The 22,961-nt window shown below is 38.4% G+C and overlaps 1 protein-coding gene across 5 annotated transcripts in view; it reads left to right on the top strand.

The window, feature by feature from the left end:
* Window positions 1-22,961, top strand: part of PCDH7 (protocadherin 7) — a 1,094,762-nt gene that overhangs the window by 541,327 nt on the left and 530,474 nt on the right. For 2 of the 5 annotated variants that reach the window (XM_082267599.1, XM_082267597.1), the window contains exon 2: window positions 7,552-7,744. The exons of 1 other annotated variant lie outside the window; for it this stretch is intronic. In XM_082267599.1, coding sequence (XP_082123725.1) covers window positions 7,552-7,744 — 193 coding nt within the window. Of the gene's footprint in view, window positions 1-7,551; window positions 7,769-22,961 lie in introns of all 5 variants that reach the window. 2 more of the 5 variants (XM_082267598.1, XM_082267596.1) reach the window with 1 other exon arrangement.

Below are 22,961 nucleotides of genomic sequence, written 5' to 3'. Positions count from 1 at the left end.
TATATGTGTGTGTGTATATATATATATATATATTTATATATGTGTGTGTATATATATATATATATATATATATATATATATATATATATACATATGTATATATACATACATATACATATATATATGTATATATGTATATATGTATATATATAAATAATAAATGTTATGTGTGTGTTTGTGTTTTGTGCAACGTTCAATGTTTGAATTTCCCTCCCTAGTTCCGCTCCCATGAAGCATTGCTGCTGCAGGGAACGGAACTAGGAAGTCATCACACCGACGGAGGACGGATGAGCAGCGGGGATCTCAGACGGCTGGCGATCTCAGCAATGGGAGATCATTGCTGGATCGCCAGGAGAAGGTAAGAGACCGCTGCGTGCTCTGCCCATCCACCCCAAGCGTGACTCGGGGATACCAATAACAGCATGGAAAATCCACTCCGAGTCACGCTCGGGGTTACCGCTAGGAGGGTTAACACTGTGATATATTACATAAGGACTTGTGAAGGACTTTATCGCTGTATAGTCACAGTATTTTATTTTATGCGTTTATAGACTATTTATGCATATTTGCACTTTATGATAGGAGGGTTTTTCCATCCTTGCGCTACTAAGATTCTATAAGAACTCTGTGATGTTTCTTTGTGATGAATTTTATTGATACATGATTTTTACTTTAAGTAGCAGCAATATATATATATTTTATTTTAACATCCTACAAGCGCAGAGGATCACGTTGGCCTGTTGTTCTGTGTTATTTTTATAAATAAAAAACAGATGTAAACTGAGCTGAACTAAAGGCTGTTGTGCAAATCGATGCAAAGTGATGTAACCTGGATCAATATTCATCAGTTGTGACTGAACTGATAGGACCTTAAGTTGCACAAAACGGTCTTAGGTTCCTCACAACTTCCTGTGGCACAGAAGAGCCCAGTACTTGCTAGGGAGGTCTTGTGCCTTAGGGAGGCAGACTAGAAGTAAAAATTATTGACACTGCTGCCATATTGAAAGATTTAGATTTGATGCTATTTTGGGCAAAAAAAAGGATGTGATATCCCAGCAAATTTGACATTTTCAGCACTGTGAAAATGTATATTTCTATGCGTCCATTATAAACACGTTATAAAAATAAGATTTTCAGTTTGGCGTTATCTAAAACTTATGGCTTTCTTAGAACTTTCACAATTTCTTTGGAGGTGGTGTTATAGCAATGAATGTCAACTTACTAAGCAAAGTGTAAAGGAGGAATAGTTCTTGTTTCACAAAACTACTGATCAGGTTGTGCCTTTCAATCTCCCTGTACAGTCCTGTGAAATAAAGATTAGGATGAAGTTTTAGATCAGACAATTGTAGGTTTTTTCACCTCTAGCGCATACTATACTTTGATAAATAAGTCCCATTGTCACCTGGAAAGGAGAGATCTAGAAGGAAGAACCTTTTGATAGAGACTTAAAGTGTATTCTCAGTGAGTTATTATTATAACCTTTAACAGAAAGTACTTTTTGATATGACTTCCACATTTTGACTTGCCTGCTGTCCTATTTTATGATTGTACTTTGTAGACAATAGCTCTAGGGACTATCACAGTGATAGGCAACCAGCAGCTGAGAAATTGCAAGTCTCAACACGAACTGCCAATCAAAGAGTGTGTAAAGTAGGACAACATGATGGGGCAATGACAAGGCATGGTAAAGCTTGTAGTTCCATGACAGATGAGGATCTTCTAGTTGGCTATCACTGGACTATCTGCAAATCGGCTGCTGACATAAAATCAAATCCAAGATAAACCACCAGGAGATGCATTGTGAATATAAATATAAAGATAAATAGAATAATAAATAAATAATAAATAAATAAATAGAAATAATTCATTTGAAATAGTATTGCATACAATCATAATGTTTTCATTAAGCTACCACATCCACTTACTGATTTAAGAAAAAAAATGTATTACCTTTAAAAAAGCAACAATAGGCAACAAGTGAAATGAACAAGTGAATGGCCAATGTGTTCAGCAAGCATTGCTGTTGTGCTAATGTTAGAAAGACTGCTCAATTTTCCCTAAGGCAAAAGTCAAGAAGAAAACTTTTTTGCTTGCTCAGATGGGAAATAAATAGAACCCTGTCATGAGATTTCCCTATTGATGATAACAGTTTCACCAGACAAAGTGAAGGAACATCTACAAAAATGACACCGTGACTCAAATCAAGAATCTACCAGGGGTTCTGCCTTCCCCTACTCCACTAAATGAAAAAATGCTTTCAGTCAGTATTGGTTTTGAATATTACCCTTTTTGTAAGAAGGGCATGAATAAGGGAAAAACCTCTCTAAACGAGTCCTGGACAGTAGAGGTTACCCGCTCTACCTCAAACCTGAAAAAAAAGGTTTTATATTAATATCAACTTCACACCTAATTTGTTAGAATTTATCAACAACCGGATTTAACCACCAAATAAGATATGGATCTGAAATGTATTCACACTGGCATTTGAATACATAGGGCATTCTTTCTGCAAAGCATATGGGTTGATTTATGAAAGGCATGCAGAGCGTTCACTTTCCAAGTAAATTACACTTTGCAAAGAAATTTTTCCCAGAGCTTAGTGAATAAGGCGAAGCTCTGCTGACTTCCCTCAGCCAACCATTCATGTGCAAGATTGGATGTTTATGATAAGAATTAGGAGGACTGTATAATAACATAGGCTATGTGCAGAGGGCACAGTACAGGGCTGCATTGCTGACAAGACCACAAGTTTTTTTTTTAAATACAACAAATATAACAAAACACCTTTAATGGTATATTTCACTGACCCAAGAAAAGCTCATTGTTATACTTTATATACACTTTAGGCCTGGATGAAAAAGTAATTAATAAGGAAGATACTGTTCTTTATCTGCATTGTAAGGCCTAATGTTCTTGACTGGGATATCTCTAACAAGCAGTAACCATGTGTGTCACATGACTTACAATGAATGTGTTTTGGAATGGAATCTATAACAATATACAAGAGTGAACCATGCCAAACCATAGATGATTTAATTTTCTTTTCTTCTACTACGGGTGGAAGAAAAAAAAAATCAATTGATTCCTCCATCAACACAGTCAGTGTAAATGGGGGAACCTCTCCTGCAGCACTATTGTGTTCTGTCAACAGGGAACCTTTCCAGCTGGCAGATCACAATGATTACTGCTAGTGGCTGTAGCCACCAGCAGCAATCACATGTAATAAATCCGACAGGCTGGATGAACCCAAGTCAATCGATGGATTGACTAGGGTACAACCAGCCTAGCTATAGATGGATCAAATCTTTTCTGGCCCCTGCTGAACTGGCCTGGGATTTGATCCAGCTAGGGCTGGCTTTCATTTCAAAGCTAAATTTGAATCTGATAATATGTTGTCATCCCTGGCAACATTACCATGATAATGACATTCTTCAATAAAACTTTCTGGTTTTATTGCATACCTTATTTTAGACCCAGTGATGTCATCACTGGGTCTCAGTGCTTTTCTATACAATGCAGGCAGGTCATTGCTGGAGGGAAGGGCCTGCAGGGTGTTGTAAATAGCTTCCTGAAAACATTACAGCATCATGCTTCAGTTCTCTTCTCAAGAGCTTTCTGTCCAAATGCAAACAGTTGCTGACTCTTGGGAGGAGTTTTGGAAAGCTCAAAATGTCTCCATGTGTGGATGTCAGTCTGGAGGAATGGGCATTCCTTGAAAGGCTGTATTTTCATGCAGACAGGCCTTAGATCAGTAATAGCGAACCTTGGCACTCCAGATGTTTTGGAACTACATTTCCCATGATGCGCATGCATTCTGCAGTGTATTTGAGCATCATGGGAAATGTAGTTCCAAAACATCTGGAGTGCCAAGGTTCGCCATCACTGCCTTAGATAATGGCCACATTTCATACTGAGCCTTCATGAATGAAATTTAAATTCAATAAGTGAAAGAGAAGGGCCAGGGACACTACAGCCTAGATAGGAAAGGACTAGATGATATTGGACGTCCTCTTGTCCAGAAATGAGGCAGGCTGTATCTGACTTGTAGCAGATTCTAATACACACTTTGAGAAGCTCACAGTATGCAGTGAAATCAGAGTAAGCAATTTCAGCACAGGATACTGCAGACTGAAGGTAAGGCTGAAGTTGTAAAAGCTTATTATTCAGAGTTTTTTTTTTTTTTTTAACTGGAGAGTTCCAGTGTTGGGAATCACAGTTCATGAATTTAATTGCTACAAGTATTCCATCTCTATTATTGTCTTTTCAGTTTGAAGTGACAAGCCTTTTAAGCAGTATTTAAAACATCATTGCGTAATCTCTACACTATATGAAATCTGCCTTTTGACAATATTTGCTGCTCTTATTTTCAGTTTTAACTGTAACATGTTTGCTGAATGTGTCCTTGTTCTAAGGTACAATAGCAGTGTTTATGACCTATGTAACGCACAACATTGATACACCGCTTTACAAATCTGAGTCCGCTTTCTAGAGCTGTTTGCATATTATATTCTCTTTTAAATCCTCTATTTTCTAAATTAAACCAAATGTTTACTCTAACCAATACCACCTATTTGTAGTGAAATAATGTCATTCTAGGATGGACTTTTATTTTTTATTTAACATGAATGAATAAAGAAAACAACCCAATTGGGCCTATGAATACACACTAAACAACATCTATTAGTGATTAGTAATAGGCTTCTATCTCTAAAATGTTTATATATGGATTATAGATATTATATAGATAGAGGTCTAGTATTAATCACTAATTGATATGGGCTTTTTAACCACTTGCTGACCGCCCACCGGCTTTCTACTGAGGCAGGGCTGCTCGGTTGCGTCCAATCACGTAGTACCATGTGACTGGAGTGCATGTGGTTTAGACACAGTGGGAGGTGGGCCACGAGAGGAGAGGCGACGATTGCCGCCTTCCTCCCACGATCATCCGGGAAACAGAGAGAAGACCCACCTGCTTAGCTTATATAAACAAAGCAGGCGGATCTTCTCTCAGACAGGCAGGGACAGATCACCAGTTTCAGTCAAGCTGAAACTGCGATCTGTCTGTGCCTGTCACAGATGCCCACCCCCCCCCCCCAACCCACACACACACACACGGTCAGTAAGCACATAGGCATACATTTAACCCCTTTGATCATCCCCCAGTGTTAACCCCTTCACTGCCAGTGTCATTTATACAGTAACAATGTATATTATTTAGCACTGATTACTGTATTAGTGTCACTGGTCCCTAAAAAGAGTCAAAAATGTCAGTTAGGGGTCTGATCTGTCCGCCGCAATGTCGCAGTCCCGCTAAAAATTCCAGATCACCGCCATTACTAATAAAAAAAAACAAATAAATAAAAAGTCCAAAAATCTATCCAGTAGTTTGTAGACGCTATAACTTTTGCGCAAACTAATTAAAATACGCTTTTTGGGATTTTTTTTACCAAAAATATGTAGCAGAATACAAATTGGCCTAAACTAATAAAAAAATACATTTTTTAATATTTTTTATTGTGAATGTTTTATAGCAGAAAGTAAAAAATATGGCGTTTTTTTTTCTGAATTGTCCTTCTATTTTTGTTTATAGAGCAAAATCGAAAAATTGCAGAGGTGATCAAATACCACCAAAAGAAAGCTCTGTTTGTGGGAAAAAAAGAACATCAATTTTATTTGGGTACAGCATCGCACGACTGCGCAATTTTCCGTTAAAATAACGCAGTGCCGAATCGCAAGAAATGGCCTAGTCATTAAGGGGGCAAATCCTTCCAGTCTTAAAGTGGTTAAATATTGATATGCCCCAGCTGAGGTTGTTTTTTTTTATGAATGTGAAAAAAAGAATATGTATTATTTTATTCAAAAAAGTTATGTACCAGTTCGCCATACAAACGTAATCTTACGTAAAAAGACTAGAAATAGTTAACAATTACTGATATAAAAAAAAGCTTTAAAGTAGAGCTAAATGCAAAACTTTTTTTTTATACTTTTTTTATACTTTTTTATACTTTTTATTTACTTGCCAGTTTTATTGCTTTCCCTGTGTCCCATTGGGGAGGTTTCCCTTCACTTGCTGTGCCATAGCCACAACAGGTCACTAGAACTTGTGTCTCCATTGGAACATTTCCCTTCTATTATTGTTTTGTGAACAACCCAAAAATGTGGAATTTTTTTCCTCTTTCCGTGATAATATTAAACATGACATATAGAGAAGAGAGGGTGAATCTCCATAATGGGGCACAGGCAGCAATAAAAACCTGACACCAAAAACTTCTTCACTCAAATCTAAACCTAAAAAAAAAAGTTTTGCCTTTAGTTATATTTTAAGGGTATTTTTGGGAATACCGTAAAAAATCATTGCTTAGTATTGAAACTTTTTGAAACCCACCCACTCCTTCTCTAGGTATATATTTTGGAGCAGTGTTCCTCAACCAGGGTGCCATGTGGGTTCCCCTGGGGTGCCTTAAGCACAGAAACCAATTTCTCTTGGATCAGCATTATTAGTTGACAGCCACTGGCATTATAACAACCAATGGCGCTCTAGGATCAGGACACACATAACTCAGATTCAGGGCAGGCGGTATACAGGGCCATCTCTAACATTTAGAAAAAAAAAAGGAAGGTCACCTGAAGCCAAAAGGTAGTGTTCTGATGTGAGGAGGGGACCGTGATGATTGGGGGAGACTCCTTGATGGAGGGACTGTGTGATTGAGGGGATCTGTGATGGGGGGCTCTATTATGGAGATATTCTGATTTGATGGGGGACTCTGATGTGATAGGGGGCTTCTGTTGTGAAGGATATTTTATCAAGACAGTTGTGTAAATTGTGTACATTTTAAGCTGATTTTGCATACTTTTAAAGTTCTTTACATACACATGGTTGTGCTAATGCACACTGTACTGAGCAGTAAAGAATAGCCACTGATGAATTGGATGGATGTGGACAGGAATTAGCACTAGAAAAGGTCCAGGAGATCAGCAGCACTGAGATGTAATAACTGATAAAAAAGGGTGAAAACAGTATTTTAGTTTACAAAACATCAATGGCTTATGATAGACAGTGATTTAAAAAATGAAATGTTATTTGGTTTGAGTTTATTTAAAATTCTGAACTGAATCAACAAGAAGAACGGGCTAAAATCAATGTAGTTGTAAAATGTATGATCTGCAGGTCTTGGTTGCATACTGCTTTTGCCTCATTAGCTTCACAAATGCCATAAGCCAAGTGGCTGCGACTATAGTAATGCAAGAAGAAAATATTTCTACTACTTTTATGCATGAAAGTATCATTAAACTTGTTTAAACCCTTCATTTGAAAAACCTCTCACACGATATATGCTTTTTGTCACAGAAAAGCATCTGCTGCCTCTATGTGTTTAGTTTGTAAAAAGCAAGCCAACTAGCAATTACTTTTCTTTCAACGGTATACAAAGTTTGTAAGTTTATTTTCATGCAAAGCATTGCGATGGTGTATCGTGCTTTTTCTCAATTCTACGCAGTTAACACAGTTATCTTAATAACTGCCAGTGACATTCAGAATCTTTTCTCTTACAGCCATTTCGTAGAGTGACGTTTTCTGTTGTGAGTCAACCTCAGGACCCTCACCAGGGGTCATTGCAGAGTTGCTATGACAGCGGACTGGAAGAATCGGAGACGCCGAGTAGCAAGAGTTCATCTGGACCACGACTGGGTGCCCTACCTCTTCCAGAAGACAACTATGAGCGAACTACGCCAGATGGCAGTGTTGGTGAGGCAGAGCATATGGAAAATGGTAGGGACAAACGCATGCACATATACTCTAGGCAAGCAGTTGAAACCGATGAAAACTGATTAAAAATACAATTTATCTATCTATCTATATATATATACAGTATGCTGTATATATATATATATATATATATATATATATATATATATATATATATGTATATATAAAACACATGTGCTCAATAAGAATGGCCTGATCGTTGCAAGCAGTAGTTGAAAAAAATTATATTGTTTCCATCTATCAGTCCATGTAAGGCCACCCCTATATATAAGCAAACTAGACAAGGATGCACTTTGGAAAGCAGCAAATCCCATGCTTCCCAACAAGAGGAGACCTGCATTTTTGAAAATTAGATTACTATCTGTAATATAACAGAGGGGAATGAAACGTTGTGTCAAGATTCCAAATGCATTCATAAAGAAATCTAAAAAAAAGTGTTAAGTGAGCGCTATAATGCCTAAGCTGCTAGCACAAAAAGGAGAATATATAACCTTCTAAACAATGAATACAAAAAAATTTGTGCAGCTCTAAAACAATACCATTGATTTCAGATAAACACTATGTGCTGTGCTTGTGAATTAGGTTAACAGTCCAAATGTGCATAAAAGTCCATAATCTAGAGATCGTAGTAAAGTGCCTATCGTGCATACAGAGTGTCAGAACACTCACCAGATATAATATCAAAAATTGCAGTGAAAATTGATACATTACGAGTGAATAGTGATCTTGAAAATGTGCTCTCTTTCCAGCATATGGATACACTCACCAGAAATTGCATATAAATGAGCCTGAACAACAGTCCAAACGAAAGCTGGAAAGCCGGCCTGGTCTGCAGGACTAACTTTAGATGAGGACTCAACCGCATTGGGCACATTATGTTCACAAAACACGTTGGGTTCTAAAGACCTAGGAATATTTTAGAAATACACCAGAATGCTTGTGGGCATATAAGAATGTACTGGCTGCTTACTGAGATTCTTCTTCAAAGTAGAACCAAAGTATTTTTGGCTCCATTTGGTGAGCATCTATACAGCATACCCAGTGCACAGCTATCTAGGGGTGGTCCTGCAGACCAGGTCGGCTTTCCAGCTTTCATTTGATCTGTTGCTCAGGCTCATTTATATACGATTTCTGGAGAGTGTATCAGCACAGTGGAGGAGGAGCACATTTTCAATATGTGAACCATGTTGAATATGGAGAATGAGGGGTACTTCTGTTCATATCAGCCAGTATTTTTTACTGATGTCTTAATCTATATATATATATATATATATATATATATATATAAATATGTTATGCTGTTCACATTTTTGCCTAAAAAGGCCCTAAATGAATATTGTGTCTGGCTATATGATTATGTATTGGTGACATTTTGGAGCCACTAAATTGACTACTTCATCAGACAAACGTGATCATCTCTCTTGCCTGATAAATGAGTCTATTTAGTGGCTCCGAATTGTCGCTTATATAACACTAAAATTGTTTTAAACAAGCAACTAGGTGTTCTGATGATGCACTACATACACCGGATCCCAAAATTTAACCCTAATCACCTGGAATAATATTTCAGCAACTAAGAATTGTAGCACTGTGGTGCCTATGAATTGTGGTGGAGAAGGATTAAAGATTTGTGAATCTTTATTAGCCAGTGCTTGATTGACTTGTACATTTTACTGCAATAATTCTTGTATTCTTTTATTCCATTCAAATGTACATGAAAATCAAATTTTTCCTCTAATTGTTGTATAAATAATGTTTGCATGATACTGGCATTCTGAGAAATATATGTATTGTGGTGTAATTTAAATGGTTTACACCTATGATGTTTCTGTAAACTGGTAGGTTTATGTGCACCAAATCAGCTTTTATGGTATATGGCTTCTTGCAATAAAATGCTGCTATATTGAGAGCATGTTTATCAGCCTTGTAATTCAAAGGGATATCATACTACCTCAATAAATATTTGGATATGGACATTTCATAATACTAGTCAATATACTTTGTGATCACATTTTATTAAGTGTTTGTAGGAAATGCATATGTTTGCTTGTCCTTACCATCAAATATATGGCCCATCAGAAAGCAATATTGTCAGGAAGATGTTCCTTTACAAAGAGAAATAGGAAGGTCAAACTGTAGATGGAAATCAGTATTAGAACCAGAAGCCCAGCAATGAAGAATTTTTAAGTGGCTTATACTGAGGGAGAACTTACAGATGTAGTTAAAGGTTGTCATGGTAAATGAGTACTTTGAATGGACTGCAATGCTGTGTTACATTGGAGAGTCATGAGAACAGCCTTGAAGCTAAAAAGAAAAGGTGCTTGACAGATAAAGATGGAAAGGGCATTCCACATGGTTCTGGCTGGGAGATACGAGAGATCCTTATGCCAAGTGCAGCAGGCGGATAATAGCATGTCGCATAGAAGGGAATGCAGGGTCTGAACTTCATTTATTGGGAAGTATCATATAATTATACCTTGTACTGTGTACATAGCTTTTGATGCCATATGTCAAGTATGAGCAGGCTTGATGAACCACTTGGACTTTTTTTGCAGTCACTCTTCTGTGTGTACTGTATATATAATATACAACATACCATCCAAAAACAAACTTACAAACCCAGTACATTATATAAAAAAATTATTTACTTTCTCTAAAAAAAAAAAAAAAAAAAAAAAACATAAGAAAGAAAGAAGTCTAAAGTCTTATGTTTTTTTTTATATTCAATTGGGATGATGGCCAATAATTCACAATATTTTTGGATTTACTTTCTCTAAATAAACTAGTGACAAAATAAACCAGAACTACACCTTCCTATACATTTTCTGAAAATGGTGCAAGCTTAAATTTAGATCTGCAGTTGCCATGGTGTTGAACATGTAATAGTTTAAGGCACCACCCATTTGTTGGCTTGGCAGTTTGATTGAGACAATAACACCAGTGACCAGACATCTGAGAGCTTGAAGGCAAACTAAGCCCCCCTATCCTTTACAGCGAAGGAGGCTGCCCTCTTAGCTGCTGTTTGATCTACAGCTGTCATGGTGCCGTGCTGCACATGTAATCAGTTATGACACCAGCTATTTGATGACTTCACAGTTCTAATTCCTAGAATGCATTTAATATACTTTTTTTAGGGGAAACAGGTGGGTTTAGTTCTGCCTAAAGTGGAACTAACCCCATTGAGTGGTTGTAAACCCTTACATATACCCTGTGAAGGGACTATCCTCAGGTGACACACAGAGATGAAACAAAATATCCTGCATAAGTTGTACCTGCCTATCGGCAGTCTTCTCTTCTCTACACCCAGTCAAAGTGCTGAACTATAAAGCTTGTCTGAGCATTCAGAAAAAAAGGGGGAAGAGCGTCGAAGTTACACTCTGCCGAGCCCAGTGAGGAGAGCTCTGAGAGCTGATTGGCAGGAAAAGACACACCCCCTCCACACAGCAGACAGGAACAGAGCTGAGGCTGCTGGAGGTCCCTTCTCTGTAACCATTTTTCTCTTGGTGTCAGGAAAACTTGTCAGAAATGATTCATACCGATAGTAAAGGAATGAAAATGCATGGCGAGTTGAAATACTGGCCATGCATATATGGGGCCATGGCAGGACAACAATAAGAGTAATAGGTGATTGGCCAATTAAGCAGGTAATGCTGATAGGTCAATTAAATAAATTTAGATGATTGGACAGTTAAAGTGATAAAAGGATTGGTTAAAATTTTAGAATTTGAAACCTTGAATCCTAACAGTTCCCTATAAAAATAGGGCAAATCCGTTGGTAGCATCAGTCAGCGGGAGCAGACCAAGAATTTGTAGGAGACATAAATGACAGTTTGTGCTCTTAATTGAGACAAGCACACACTATAGAGGGATATGCTCTGTTCATATTTCATGTCTGAGGTTTACAAGCACTTTAACAGTTTCAAAAAACAGTTATATTCCCAGCATGCTGGGAATACTAACTGTCACATTTTCTTGGGCTCTCAACCAAACTATCTAATCATAAAATGGCTGGTGTCATAAATGATCACATGTGCAGCATCATAACAGTTGAAAATCAAACAGAGGCTAAAATGGCAGTTGCCTTTGCTGAAAGGGATATGAGGGCTTAGTTCCACTTTAAGGGTGGACATAAGCACGCTGACAATTGTGACAGTTATCATCAGATGCATACTTTAAAGATAGCATGCAATGCAAATGTGATAGTAAACAGAATATAAGAGCTTGCTCACACTAGCTGCACTCTAAAATGAGCCATTTTAGTGTGCAACTAGTGTCAACCGTGTAGCAGCATTGACAAACCGTGCCTTGTGCTTTACAGTTCAAGGTTTACCTTTGTTTTTATTTGTTTTAACTTTAATGGAAGTGTACAAATTGCAACAATATGTATTTGTAACAATTAATACTGTCACAATTTGTACAATATTAATTTATATTAATTACAGGCAGTGTGTTGACTTGCAATGTCACCCGATGTGCTGCAGGAAAATGCAGCATCTCTGCATTATTTCACACTTGGCATCACATCAGCATTGTGGTGTGTACAGGCTCATAGAAAGCATTTGTTTTCTTTGTTCCCTAGTGGTGACCCGTGACCATTGTAACAAAAAACAAAAAAAACATGTCAACGTGTGACTAAGCCCTAAATGAAAACATTAAAAAAAAAAAAAAAAACTGGTAGCTTTCTTTAAAGAATAATGAACACAAATTTAAGCAGCGCTAGCACTCTAAAATAGTTACAAGATAATTAGCACAGTGATCTCTTCAAAGGAAATAAATATGTGACACTCTAATATTGATATGTGGATGTTAAAAAAATCCTCATGATAAATAGTGTTATAAAATTAGATATCCACTGTAAACCACCAATAATAAATAACAATCTAATGGTGATAAGAAATAAAGTGCTGAAAAAATAGTGAAAAAGTCCACAAATAAATAGAACCAAGTGAAAATATATAGTCCTTATAGTGATCCAAAAGTAAGGTGCTCCAGTGCTGGTAAACAATATAGTGCTCCAAAGTGAAGGGTGCCCCTCTCGGTCCCCTACTCACCAACTCGCCAATATTTGGAAGCCTTAGTAATATTGCACATAAGCCCTTGGCATCAGGATTCTTAAGGAAGTTTCTCCATACGCCTCTCACTATATATATATGGGTCCGCTTGCGCATCCACCATTGAGATAGAAGAAAAGGCCGTACATAGTGAAGTATGTATATAAGGTTTTAATCAAACTTCATAGCCAAAAACATACTTACAAAATGAAAAAGCATATAGGCATATACAGCAACAAGCCTCGTGGTTACGCCGCTCGGCGTGCTTTCCACGGGCAGGAAGTGACCAACCAGAAGTGACGTGCCGCTCCGTGCGTGGCAGGAAATACGTCAACGCGTTTCGCCGTAAATTCCGGCGTTTTCAAAGACAGAATTTATTATTGGTGGTTTACAGTGGATATCTAATTTTATAACACTATTTATTATGAGGATTTTTTTAACATCCACATATCAATATTAGAGTGTCACATATTTATTTCCTTTGAAGAGATCACTGTGCTAATTATCTTGTCACTATTTTAGAGTGCTAGCGCTGCTTAAATTTGTGTTCATTATTCTTTCTAAGGTTTTCTTAGTGTTGCAGCAGCTGCACCTTGTATACACTTTTTTATATACACATTTGTACACTTGGAGTTTTTTATTAATTTGGTGTTTTTTATATTTCTAATAGAACATCCATAAACGTGGGTTATAAATTAGTTTTCTCACAGCTTTCTTTAAAGATCTAAAAAAATATAATAAATATTTTCAATTTGCATTTTCTTTACTTGGGGGGGGGGGGGGTTAATTGTTTTTTTTTTTTTTCACTTTAAAGTCCAACTTCAGCAAAACCTCTTTTCACTTTTGGATAGAGCGGAGAAGGGTTCGAACATCTGTTGAAGATGCTGCTTGTGCCCCTGTTGGAGACAGTCCTCCATATTTTCTGTTATGTGTGACACCTATCACATAGATAGGGTATGAGGGGGAATCTCACCAGACAGCAAAAAAAAATCCCAACATAGGCTTGTTAATTTTTATACTAGAAAGATGTTTTATTTTGCTATCCATATTCTCTTTGAAGGACTTCCTCTTACTTCCTGTTTTATCTGACATCTATCAGATTGACAGGAAGGGAGGCTCAATCTACCCAACAGTGACAAAGATACCAATAAAAAGTTGACCCTTACCCAATCTGTTCAAAACAAAAAAAAGGTTTAGGGGTTTAGGAAGAAATTAAAACATAAAACATTTCAAAAAGACCATTGCCATTTACGTTGGAGTTTATTGCTTTCAGGAACCATTCATTTCAGGTTTGGGATGGACTCAAACAGATATTGTTCCTTTGGAATTTTGAATTGGCATTGCTTGTGCACCATTTTGGCTCAAAAACTTGTATAAATATACTAAACTTTCCTGAAACTTTTCTGAAAAGTTTTTGTAAACTCTGGGCCTCATTTACTAACATGTGAGGTTAAAGAGGTATTGAACTCAAAAACAAAAATGTATTATATTGCAGCTTAATATTTATTAGATGTGGTGGCTATAGTAGTTTTATTTTTTTAGGATTTTTCCCCCTGGTTTCAAATGGAGATCTGATCATCAAAGCACCCCCTGTATTAGAATGCCCTCACTATGGATGAAGGAGCACAGAGGGCATATTTGGACAGCAACATTGTCAACATGGGGGAGGGGAGTGTCAGAAGTACTAGTTAATTGAAATACACTAACAAATTGGAACCAAACCACAACAAATACTTTATAAGCAGTTACAGCAAAAGTTTTTCTTCATTTTAGAATACAGGTTTTGCATGAATAAATAAAAGCTGATCATGGTTATATAAATTGACATTTCATCCATATAAATAAATTAAAAGTAGCCAAATACTCTATGCATCAAAGCTCAGGTGAACTATTCAAAGAATAACACCCACAAATTACCCTTTACCGGCACTTGTTTGATCCAGCTATCTGTGCTCTAAAAATGCTAGACTCAACTGGTCTTTGGATTTTTCTACTCAATTAGAAGTTGGTTGATGGATATTATTAAAACTGCACCTCATCCAGACCAATATTAGATCAAAAGAATAATTGGGGCATATTGAACTTTTCTGATGCACAAAGATGTTCCATAGACTAAATCTTAAAACAATCTCTTTAAAAAAGTCCACACAGGGCTTAAATATCACATAATGGGGCAAATGGGAGTTTTTAATGTAATGTTTTTAATATTGCTTTAATCAAGAAATTGTTTTAAGATTTAGTGTAAGGAATATCCTTGTGCACTAGAAAAGTCCATTATGCCAAAATTATTCCTATGGTCTTTAAACTATGCCAAGACCCAATATTATTAAACAGCTCTGCACAGGCAACAAAAAAAGGAACTTTAGAAGTGCTCAAACATAAACCCAAGAACAAAAATAGAGTATGTAACCTCAATGTAAAATTTACAAAAACTTTAATAATTCATAGGTTAAAAACATATAAAATATAGAAAGTATAATTCCCTTCCTTGAAAAAAGGCACTAATTCCTGCTAAACTCAATTTTTTTTATATGCATGCAATGAAATTATATTTCCATATTCATACAACAAAAATTGATACAACAGTGCAATATTTACAGCAAAACTGTTGTAGGACCCAACACATTTCGCAATGTTTAGTGCTTCCTCAGGAGACCCTAATGTAGCAGGGAATGGAGCACAATTAGGATAACACTTCCATGAATCCATAGGCAATAAAACAATGACAATGCATAGGGGTTACATACTAACGATCAACAAAGTAACTTACTGTGCATGTGGCGTCACATTCTGGGGGAAAACTATTTATTTTCATACAGAATATCTGCAGTTGCCCTAACAAAAATCCATAGACTGAGAGAATACTGTGGAAGGCTAGATTGAACCTCTATTAATGGGACCAAGACCTAATAAATAAATAAATAAAAAATACTCACTATAAATGCCTAGGAGGCTGTATAATAAAGAACGCTTGGTTGCAAATTGGGGGTAAGTGCCGGGTCACACTTGTGCGATGCGGGAAGGCTGCAAATTCGCAGCCTGTTCCCGCATCGCAAATGCACATCTGGCAGTTCACACTGCCATATTCGATACGCAGGGGGTGTCAATGAAATGTTAACGACACCCCAGTTTGATCGCATATCGCAGTGTGATCTGACAGTTCGCACAGGATCGGATCGCACAAGTGTGAACCACTGTGCGATCCGATCCTGATGCGGCTGAAAAAAAGGGTCACGTGCGACTTTTGTGCGGATGCAGTGCGAATTTAGCCATACAAAGTGTATGGCTGAATTCGCACTGCACATCCGATCGCATGTAATGAAGGAGCAGTGCGCTCCGATGTTACATGCGATCGCCGCACACGCTATAGTGTGAACCGGCACTTAAAGTTATGTGTCTGGATGGCAGATATTTCTATTAAATGCATGCAAACACAAGAGGCCCTCAGAGGTGTTTATATAAATACCTTGATGTGTTTCACAGCTTTAGCACTTACCCATAAGGTCTCATGGGTAAACAGGAAAGGTGTAAAACGTATCAAGGTATTTATGTGATGCTGGCTGTATACTGTGCTTTTTACTGATTAAAACACTTACAATATCCCAGGACACTTCTGAGGTCTTCTAATGGTTGTATGAATTTAAAGAATGACCCATTTAGGACATTAAACCTTATTCCTTAAGGACTAATTGATGAACAACCACGCTAAAAAATATTGCAGTATGCTCAAACTTAGGCAATCAACTTACAGCTGGTCTAGTCAGGAATGAGCTTGAGCTAGTTGACAGAATTAGTGTGAACAGCCCTATTCCCAAATCCAGTGGAGAAGATGGGTCCCTTTAAGAACCCCAGCCCTTTACATTGGGGATGGGCCAGCTTCATCAGTGCCATGAATTGTCAGAGCATATATATGAAATATTAGAAAGCCAGGTACGGGGGGAGCAAAGAAAGCTGCTGCAGGTATGTGCAGGCATCTCCTTGTATTTTTAGCATTGACTTGACTAAGAGCAATGATTACGTACAAAATGTAAGATTTCAGTATACTGTTGGCACTTTAATTTGGAACCAAGCATCTCATTATTGCTCATTGTATTTTCTTACCTTGTAGGTCTGTATATGCATTTGTAAAGGGGAAAAGGTGCAAATACTGTGTCTAGCAGTACTTGTTTTTAATGTTAGCAGCAACACACTGGTGTGAATGAAGTAATTTAAAACACATCTACATCTTTCTGGGAAATGTGATATTATAAGGCAAGGAGCGAAATAATTTAAACAGTATTGTTTATTTGATTGTTCCTTTATGCTTTTATGTTAGCCAAGTGAATTTGTGATCAGTAGGTAATTGTCAGACCTTTCTGGCTGTCAGTGGAATGACTGTACGCACATGTGATACGAGGCCTCAGAATCAAAGCATCTGAAGGAGGAACATATTGCAATAGAAACATGAAAGGGACAATCTGTTTGATTGCCATGGACAACAAAACAGCTCTTTGTTTATATATGTTCTGTTAGATAGCCCACACTATCTCTTGAGGTTGTTCAGTAAGGTAGTGTGCACAAATTGCTATGCTACGTAAAGTTCAGTTAACTATAGCAACCAATCAAATGGCCCTTCACTGTGACTGGCTGATATAGATATGGATTACTGCATTTTGACCCATCATCTTTCCACCCTCTACTTTATAGAAAAACTCTATGCAAATATGAAAAAGGCAGTTTTGTCCAGTTATAAATTAAACAAATATTACAATGTGTGTCTAAAAGTTATTAACGAGGGCTGTACTGAAAATAATGTAAAAGTGGGTAGAACTTTTTTATTAGCTTATGTAAGTTTTTTAAAATTTCACATGTTAGTAGAGGAACTCTATAGTAACTCCTCTTCTCTTTCTTCTTCTTACCAGGCAGAAGCAACGTGTCATCATTGAGTTCTTTTAGAAGTAAGATAAGTGTCAGTGGTCACAGTTGATGGTCTTACTTTGTATGGCTTGTCTGCAATGCTGATTTCCCCTTCTTTAAAATTCTTCATTCATCTGTGAACATTGCTCTTATCATTGGTGTCATCACCGTAAACATTTTTAACCTTTTTTGGATGTTGGACAGCCTGCGCCCCTCCTTGGTCAAGAGCTCAATGATGGCAGGTTCATTCTACTTGGAATCTATAATGTACCTGCAATTAAAAATAAAAATAAGAGTAGCCCTAGAGGAAGAGTTACTCTACCAACATGTGAAATTTGAATGACCTAAGTTAGCAAATAAGTTATGTTCACTTTTGCAATCAATTTTGGTACAACCCTTGTATTTATATTAACCACTTTACCACCGGAGGATTTTGCTGTCTTACGTCCAGGCCACTTTTTGTGATTCGGCACTGTGCGACTTTAACTGACAATTGCGCGGTCATGCAACGCCGTACACAAACTAAATTTACGTCCTTTTTTTTCCCACAAACAGAGATTTCTTTTGGTGGTATTTGATCACCTGTGAGATTTTTACTTTTTGCGCTATAAACAAAAAAAGAGCGAAAACTTTGAAAAAATAACAATATTTTTCACATTTTTTTATATGAAATTCCCACCCAAAAAATGCAAAAATCAAAATTTTTTTATCATTTTTGGCCAATTTGTTTTCTGCTACATATTTTTGGTAAAAAAAATCACAATAAGCGTATTTTGATTGGTTTGCGCAAAAGTTATTGCGTTTACTAACTACGGGAAAGATTTCTGTCATTTTTAGTGTTTTTTTTTTTAACGAGTAATGGCGGCGATCTGCGTTTTTTTTTGCGGGACTGCGACATTGCGGCGGACATATCGGACCCTTGACTGACATTTTTGACACTTTTGGGGGTACCAGTGACATTACTACAGTAATCAGTGCTATAAATATGCACTGTTACTGTAAAAATGACACTGGCAGGGAAGGGGTTAATTTTATTGGAGAGGGAGGGGTTAATGTATGCTTAGTGCTTACTGACATGTGTGGGGGGAGGTGACTGAGTGACACAGGCACAGATCGCATGTTCAGCTATGCTGAACCCTGCAATCTGTCCCTGCCTGTCACTTAGGAGATCCGCCCGCTTTGTTTACACAAGCGGGCGGATCTCCAGACTAGACTCCCCGACGATCGGGGAAGAGCAGCGGCGATCGCCGCCGCTCCTCCCCTGGCCCGACTCCCGCTGTGACTGAAAACAGCGGGAGCGAGCGTCCGGCGGCGCGTGCGCTGCCCACAAGGGGAGGAGTAGCAGCAATGTGAGCTGTCGTTATGTGGTTAAAATTATTGTAAAGCCTCTTTAAAAAAAAAAAATAAATAAATAAATAATAAGAAACATTTCATACTTACCTGCTCTGTGCAGTTTGTTTTTCACAGAGTGGCCCAGATACTCCTCTTCTTGGGTCCCTCGTCTGTGCTCTTGGCCCCTCCCTCCGGTTGAGTGCCCCCACAGCCAGCAGCTTGCTGTGTGGCCACTCGAGCCAAGTCCCAGCTCCCTGTGTCCATTCAGATATGGAGCCGTGACCTGGCCCCACCCCCTCCCTTTCCTGATTTGCTGACTGATTTTTATTAACAGCAGCGGGAGCCAATCACGCCACACTGCTGTCTCAGCCAATGAGGAGGGGAGTCCGAGGCAGCTGAGAAACTCCATACAACATTGCTGGATAAAGGCTCAGGTAAGTATTAGAGGAATATGGGTGGGCTGCTACACACAGAAGTTTTTTTATCATAATAAATAGAATGCATTAAGATAGAAAAACCTTATGCCTTTAAAAAAACCTTTAATTGAAGTCAGGCTAAGCGTGGGAATGTAGAAACATAGTCCAGCCAAGCTTACTGCATTGCCTTGGTGATAAAGTGTACAGGAGGTATTTAAATTTTATTACAAGAGTGGAGAGCAGAAGTAGAAGGTCATCAGTGGACTGAAGCTCATTAAACATGAACAAGCATTGAGGTTTTAAAGAAAGGTGCAGAGCTGTAGACACTGAATAAAGGTGTCACACAAGAGTAACCAAACAGAACTATAATTATCATGGAAGGAAAAACACTTCACATACATGTATTTCAAAAGTGCATTTATTTGTTCAACAGTGCTTACCATTTATTGAATAAAACCTTGAAACTTCCAGAAATAAGTATAATCTAATAGGTACCAGTGTTAAATAATTAAGTTGGCAAATCCATTCTTTGGTTTATAATATCAAATATACCTAAAATGGTGAAATATACATTTAAAGCCCAAATATATTTTCTGTTTAAATCTACTAAATACAATTTAGGCACGTTAAAGCAAAATAAGTCTAAAGTCTAAGGCTTCTTTCACACTGTCCGCCTCCGCAGGCGGATCCGTATTGCTCAGCGGGGATCGATCCGCGATCCCCGCTGAGCCGGGCGGATGACAGCTCCGTCTCCGCTGGCAGAGCGGAGAGGGAGGTGTCTCAGCACCCGCTGCCCTCTATGGGGGATCGGAGGAGAGCGGACTGCTTGTCCGCTCTCATCAGATCCGCTCCGCTCCAATTACTGAACGGATGGTAAAATAGGGTTTCCATCCGTCCAGATTTCAGCACAGGATCGGATGCGGATGGCAGCGGGTGTCAGCGGAGGTGACCTCCGCTGACACCCGCTGCCCCATAGAGCTGCATGGAGGATCCGATCAGATCCGCCTAAAAAACTGACAGGCGGATCTGATCGGACCGCCCGTGTGAAAGAGCCCTAAAGCTGGCTATTCCTAGAGTGAATTCCTGCTGGTTCTTCGTGTAATGGCTAAAATTTGCTCTGTTGACGCCCGTCAGCATTCGTCTCAGCGCCATCCTTAAAAATTGTCGACAAACAGCCTCTACATCCAATCATATGTAGGCACTGTCAGAGTATTTTGACAACAATGTAAGATTTTTTCATCCGCACTGTTTTGTATGTATGGAAGAATCTGTTAGAAAAGAATCCAAATTCACAAAATAATGGAGAGTACAACATCTGGTGCATCTTTGCATAGAAACCAATCAGCTTCCAGTTTTTTCATTAAAGCTTCATTGAACAAGCTGAAGTTAGAAGCGAATTGACTACCATGTATAGCTGCACCAGATTTTGCACTCTCCAGTTTTAGTCAATCAACCCCTATATGTGTATAGACAGCTTTACAGATTGTTTTCTTTCTAAATTAGCTGCAACACAATTAGAAAAAGCTTTTCCCTTTCCAGCAGCTGAAGAGAGAGACCCTTGCTCTCGGTGAGGTCCAACATGCCCCCTACTGAGTCAGAGCCAAAGTTCTCCAGCTAGCATAAGATTTCCAAGTGCAGATCCATCTAACTTAGCACGAGGACCCCACTAAAAGCAAGAATCCCACTATGAAGTTGCTGGCAGTGGAAAAACTTTTCTACTAGGGCTGTGACTGATTTAGAAAGAAAACAAAGTGTAAGACACTAAATAAATTTTGTTTTAGTGCAGCTAGAATGTATTTAGCTAAATTAAGCTGAAAGTTCAGTTTGGCTTAAAGAGGAGCTCCAGTCAGAAAAAAAAATTAAAAGTCAGCAGCTACAAATACTAATTAATATAAGGACACTTACCTGTCCAGGGATCCTGCGATGTCGGCACCCCGAGCCGATTTGTCAATCATCTTCAGGTGCAAGCACCGGCATTGTAAGTAAGAGAAACCGGCAGTGAGGCTTCACAGCCGGTTTCCTACTGCGCATGCTTGAGTCAAACTGCGCTTTCTGAATAGCCCATCATCTTTTGGGATCTGTGTGTGTCCCAGAAGGCAGCGGAGGGAAGGAGGAGGGGCAGGTAATGCACGTAGATTGCAGATCAGCGGTCTTACCCAGAAGTGGGAGCAGGTACTTTTCAAAACCAGGTACCTTCTCCAAATGTGCCAGTGGAGGGGGGGGGGGTGCAAATAAGTGGAGCTTCCCCTTTTGGGTGGAGCTCAACTTTAAAGAAAATGACCACTAATTTAAACCTATTAATAGTCTTATCTTAAAAACAGGATGCCATCATAACTATAATTTTAGGTGTGTTCTGTTTTGCATAGTTAGACCGCATGCAAGGGCCGCGTTTGCCAGTACAGGGATTATTATTTTTCTATTGGGATGCAGTGGCTGGATGAACACTGCCTCTGCTCCCAATTTGAATTCCACTCTTGCGGAAAGCAGACAGTGTCATCTTGGGAGCAGCGGTTGTGTCCGTGCAGCTGCTGCTTCCCAATTGAAATGAATGGAACTGTCTGCATGGGGGAGCATGGAAGTGGGTAAATGTGGTCAATCTGGGGGCACACTGTGGTCACTCTGGCATTGAAAGGGGGCACGCTGTGGTCACTCTGGCATTGAAAGGGTGCACACTGTGGTCACTTTGGAATTGAAAGAGGGCACACTGTGGTCACTCTGGCATTGAAAGGAGGCACGCTGTGGTCACTCTGGCATGGAAAGGGGGCCCGCTGTGGTCACTCTGGCATTGAAAGGGGGCACGCTGTGGTCATATATATATATATATATAAATAAAACAATAAATATTGTATTGTTTTTTTGTGCACTACAAATAAATATGCGCATTGGAATTTGTTCATATTTTTTTCAAAAGTAAAGTAATAAGTAGTGAAGTTACTTTTCAAATGCAGTAACTAGTAAAGTAATCTCATTACAATTTACAGAAGTAACTAGTAACTAGTTACATTTTTTGAGTAACTACCCCAACACTGAATGTGCTCAAAACCATATAATTCACAGTGAAAAAATACATACATTTTTGCAAAAGTTCATGTGTAAAGTGCTCAAGTGCTCCAAAAACTCCAAAAGGTGCTGAAGTGCTTCATGTAAACATGCTGTGCTGTGTGCCACACTTCCCTCTTGTATCCCCACTCACCAGAAGGAATGGACCCACAGCTTTTCAGTCTGCGGGGGGGGGGGGGGGGGGTTTGATGGCATGTTTACATGAAGTACTTCAGCACCTTATGGTGTTTTTGGAGCACTTAGCACTTTATTCATGAACATTTGCAAAAATTGATATATTTTTTCACTGTGTTTCATATGGTTTTAAAGCACATTATATTGTCATACTACTGCATATGGGTAACCGCTGCATTATAATAAGTAAATCTTTTTATACACGATTAGAATACCTTTTTTGTGACGATGATAGTTGACAGTTGCTTCTGCACAGCTAATCAACAA

Source organism: Pelophylax lessonae, assembly GCF_965119305.1.
Source record: "Pelophylax lessonae genome assembly, chromosome: 1".
NCBI classification, from domain to species: domain Eukaryota; kingdom Metazoa; phylum Chordata; class Amphibia; order Anura; family Ranidae; genus Pelophylax; species Pelophylax lessonae.
Note: the sequence above shows the minus strand (reverse complement) of the source record. Positions and strands in the feature narration are given on the sequence as shown.